At 47.3% G+C, this 5,000-nt stretch overlaps 1 protein-coding gene across 1 annotated transcript in view; it reads left to right on the forward strand.

Annotated features, from left to right (window-relative positions):
* Positions 1–5,000, forward strand: part of LOC120572760 (nucleolar transcription factor 1-A-like) — a gene marked incomplete at its 3' end in the record, with an annotated part of 21,337 nt that overhangs the window by 8,299 nt on the left and 8,038 nt on the right. The window contains 4 exon segments of the mRNA XM_039822180.1: positions 860–970; positions 2,099–2,226; positions 2,796–2,937; positions 3,661–3,702. Of these exon segments, the coding sequence (XP_039678114.1) occupies positions 860–970; positions 2,099–2,226; positions 2,796–2,937; positions 3,661–3,702 (423 nt within the window).

The raw sequence follows: 5,000 nt of genomic DNA on the forward strand, positions 1-5,000 counted from the left end.
GACACAGACACACACACACACACACACACACACACACACACACACACACACAGAGACACACACACACACACAGACAGACACACAGACACAGACAGACACACACACAGACACACACAACACACACACAACACACACACAGACAGACACACACAGACACAACACACACACAGACACACACACACTACCAACACACACACAACACACACACACAACAACAAACAAACAAAAAATACAACAAACCAAAAAAATACACACCACATAAAACAAATACAAAAAAAAACACAAAAAAAAACACAAACCAAAACAACACACAACACAAACAAAAAAACAAAAAAAAAAAAAAAAACACAAACAAATAAAAACACACACAAAACACCACAAAACAAAACACAAAAAACAAACCAACAACAAAAACATACAAAAACAACACAACAAAAACAAAACAACAAACACACACAACACACAAAAAACAAAACACAAACAAAAAAAAAAAACAAAAAAAAAAAAACAAAAAACATAATAAAATACACAAACACAACACAATACCAACTCACCCGATGACATCACATCATCAACAATACAAATATCAATACCACACACCTCACCTTTATGTGGGCCCTTGTGCCAGAGTAGGGTAGTGATGTGTTGTCCTCTTGTTGTCCGCAGGTTAGGTTAGTGATGGCCCCCTGTTGTCGCAGATAGGGTTAGTGATGTGTGTGCCCTTCTTGTTGTCTGCAGGTTAGGGTTAGTGATGTGTGTGCCCTTCTTGTTGTCTGCAGGTTAGGTTAGTGATGTGTGTGCCCTTCTTGTTGTCTGCAGGTTAGGTTAGTGATGTGTGTGCCCTTCTTGTTGTCTGCAGGTGAGTCAGAAGGAGCTGAAGGAGGCTCTGAGGAGACAGTGGTCCCAGCTGTCAGACAAGAGGAGACTCAAATGGATCAGCAAAGCTCTGGAGCTGCAGAAAGACTACGAGGTACCAGAACAGACCCAAAACAGAACCACAACAGACCCAGAACTGACCCAGAACAGACCAGACACCGGACTGACCCAGAACAGACCAGACTGAACTACAGAGAACTAGAATCTGGAACTGAGTCAGAAACAAACTAATCTAGACCAGACTGAACTGGACCGAACCATTCTTTGTCTGGTCCAATAGATATCTGGTAAACCCGGTGTGTGTGTGTGTGTGTGTGTGTGTGTGTCTGTGTGTGTGTCTCTGTGTGTGTGTGTGTGTGTGTGTGTGTGTGTGTGTGTGTGTGTGTGGCGCATGCATGAGTGCAGGTCTCTGTGTGTGTGTGTGCCTCTGTGGTGTGTGTGTGTGTCCGTGTGTGTGTGTGTCCTGTGTGTGTGTGTGTGTGTGTGTGTTGGCTCCGTGTGTGTGCCTGGGCGCCCCGTGTGTGTGTGTCCTGGTGTGTGTGTGTGGGGTGGCCCCGTGTGTGGGGGTGTGTGTGTCCCCTGTGTGTGTGTGGCGTGTGGTGTCCCGTGTGTGTATGTGTGTGTGCTTTGTGTGTGTGTGTGTGCCGTGTGTGTGTGTGGCGTTGTGTGTGGGTCTTGTGTGTGTGTGTGGTGTGTGTGTGTGTGCCCTTGTGTGCATGTGTGTGTGTATGTGTGTGGTGCTGTGTGTGTGTGTGTTGTGTGTGTGTGTGTGGGTGTTGTGTGTGTGTGTGTGTGTGGGCCTGGTGGGGGGGGGGGGGGGGGGGTGGGTGCGTGGGTGTGGGTGGGTGTGTGTGTGTGTGTGTGTGTGTGTGTGTCGGTGTGTGTGTGTGTGGTGTGTGGTCCTGGGTGTGTGGGGGTGTGTGTGGGGTGTGTGGTGGTGTGTGTGTGTGTGGGTGTGTGTGGTGTGTGTGTGTGTGTGGTGTGTGTGTGTGTGTGTGTGTGTGTCTGTGTGTGTGTGTGTGTGTGTGTGTGTGTGTGTTCTGTGTGTGTGTGTTGTGTGTGTGTGTGTGTGTGTGGCTTGTGTGTGTGTGTGTGTGTGTGTGTGTGTGTGTGTGTGTGTGTGTGTGTGTGTGTCTGTGTGTCTGTGTGTGTGTGTGTCTCTGTGTGTGTGTGTGTGTGTGTGTGTGTGTGTGTGTGTGTGTGTGTGTGTGTGTGTGTGTAGGGCAGTATGAGAGCCTACCATGAGGCCCATCCTGACGTGTCCTCTGATGACCCGGTCCGGTCCGTCCTCACTAAAGCAGAGAGACAGCTCAAGGACAAGTTTGATGGACGGCCAACCAAACCCCCACCGTGAGTAGTCTTCTTCTTCTACTCCCTGTACTAACAGCTGTGTGTATGTGTACTTGCAGTAATGGGTCCTCCCTGTACTAACAGCTGTGTGTATGTGTACTTGCAGTAATGGGTCCTCCCTGTACTAACAGCTGTATGTATGTGTACTTGCAGTAATGGGTCCTCCCTGTACTAACAGCTGTATGTATGTGTACTTGCAGTAATGGGTCCTCCCTGTACTAACAGCTGTGTGTATGTGTACTTGCAGTAATGGGTCCTCCTGACTACTAAGCTATGTACGGTATTGTGTCTCCTGTACTAACAGCTGTGTGTATGTATGTGTACTTGCAGTAATGGGTACTCGCTGTACTAACAGCTGTGTGTATGTATGTGTACTTGCAGTAATGGGTACTCGCTGTACTAACAGCTGTATGTATGTGTACTTGCAGTAATGGGTCCTCCCTGTACTAACAGCTGTGTGTATGTGTACTTGCAGTAATGGGTACTCGCTGTACTAACAGCTGTGTGTATGTGTACTTGCAGTAATGGGTCCTCCCTGTACTAACAGCTGTGTGTATGTGTACTTGCAGTAATGGGTACTCTCTGTACTGCGCGGAGCTGATGGTGAACATGAAGGATGTACCCAGTACTGAGAGGATGGTACTCTGCAGTAAACAGTGGAAGATGATGACGCAGAAAGAGAAGGACATGTTCCAGAAACGCTGCGAGCAGGTCGCTATGACATCACACCAGCACTGACATCACACCGGCACTGACATCACACCAGCACTGACATCACACCAGCACTGACATCACACCAGCACTGACATCACACCAGCACTGTCATCACACCAGCACTGTCATCACACCGGCACTGTCATCACACCAGCACTGTCATCACACCAGCACTGTCATCACACCGGCACTGTCATCACACCAGCACTGACATCACACCAGCACTGACATCACACCAGCACTGTCATCACACCGGCACTGTCATCACACCAGCACTGACATCACACCAGCACTGACATCACACCAGCGGTAGCCGTGCAGCTGAACGCCGTTGCTAGTTTGTGAAAGGCTTTCGCCGCTGTTTTTGTCGGCCTCCTTTAGCTTTTATTTTGGCACTTTTTCCAACAGTCTCCATGTTTTTATCCCACTGTTTTAGACACTTCTGAGGCTGTTTTTCCCCCAACCTTTTTAGAATGTTTTTTCTTAACTTTCTCGCCATTTTTGTGACTTTTTTTGGCGTGTTTACAGCTGACGTCTCATCCCTCCTATCAATACATCTCTCTCCTCGTGTGATTTCCCCGGTGGGAGGGACTGAGACCTGAGGAAAGGAAGCGAGTGAAGGAAACAGGGATGCAGTTTAAGAGAAGTGAGATTCAGCCGAGGATTCCCAAACACAAACCTGCTCTCACTTCCTGTTTCCTTCTGCTGTTTGTGTTTCAGAGGAAGAAGCAGTACGACATCGACCTGCAGAGGTTTCTGGAGGTACGGCAACATCTCCTCTCAAATCACTGAGATTTGGGGAGTTATTTTGTGTCTCTGGTGCTTCCACACTCATACAGACTTTGATAAAACCATCCCTGGTGTTGTGAGTGAGATCTGGTTTCTGAATGTGTCCTGCCTTCAGTCTCCTGGTGAGCTGGTCAAAGTCTGCACGGCTTTCTACGTTACTAGCCGAGACCAGGGGACTAGGGGGCTAACCGTTAGCATGCTAGCTCGTTCTCAATGGTTAAACACTGCTACAACACACACTAGTTCACCATAATCTCCAAAAGAACTACTTCCATGTCCCTGTTCTGCAGGTATTCCTCGTTTAGAAGAAGTCTCCCGGCTAATCCTGCCTTGTACTGACTGAAGTTAGAGAAACAGCTAGCTAGCTCATGTAGTCCTTACCTAGCTACTAGCATGTAGTCTTACCTAGCTACTGAGCATGTAGTCTTACCTAGCTACTGAGCATGTAGTCTTACCTAGCTACTGAGCATGTAGTCTTACCTAGCTACTGAGCATGTAGTCTTACCTAGCTACTGAGCATGTAGTCTTACCTAGCTACTAGCATGTAGTCCTTACCTAGCTACTGAGCATGTAGTCTTACCTAGCTACTGAGCATGTAGTCTTACCTAGCTACTGAGCATGTAGTCTTACCTAGCTACTGAGCATGTAGTCTTACCTAGCTACTGAGCATGTAGTCCTTACCTAGCTACTGAGCATGTAGTCTTACCTAGCTACTGAGCATGTAGTCTTACCTAGCTACTAGCATGTAGTCTTACCTAGCTACTGAGCATGTAGTCCTTACCTAGCTACTGAGCATGTAGTCTTACCTAGCTACTGAGCATGTAGTCCTTACCTAGCTACTAGCATGTAGTCCTTACCTAGCTACTGAGCATGTAGTCTTACCTAGCTACTGAGCATGTAGTCTTACCTAGCTACTGAGCATGTAGTCTTACCTAGCTACTGAACATGTAGTCCTACCTAGCTACTGAGCATGTAGTCTTACCTAGCTACTGAGCATGTAGTCTTACCTAGCTACTGAGCATGTAGTCCTTACCTAGCTACTAGCATGTAGTCCTTACCTAGCTACTGAGCATGTAGTCTTACCTAGCTACTGAGCATGTAGTCTTACCTAGCTACTGAGCATGTAGTCTTACCTAGCTACTAGCATGTAGTCCTACACCTAGCTACTGAGCATGTAGTCCTTACCTAGCTACTGAGCATGTAGTCTTAACTAGCTACTGAGCATGTAGTCTTACCTAGCTACTGAGCATGTAGTCCTTACCTAGCTACTG

This window comes from Perca fluviatilis, chromosome 14, assembly GCF_010015445.1.
Source record: "Perca fluviatilis chromosome 14, GENO_Pfluv_1.0, whole genome shotgun sequence".
Lineage (NCBI taxonomy): Eukaryota > Metazoa > Chordata > Actinopteri > Perciformes > Percidae > Perca > Perca fluviatilis.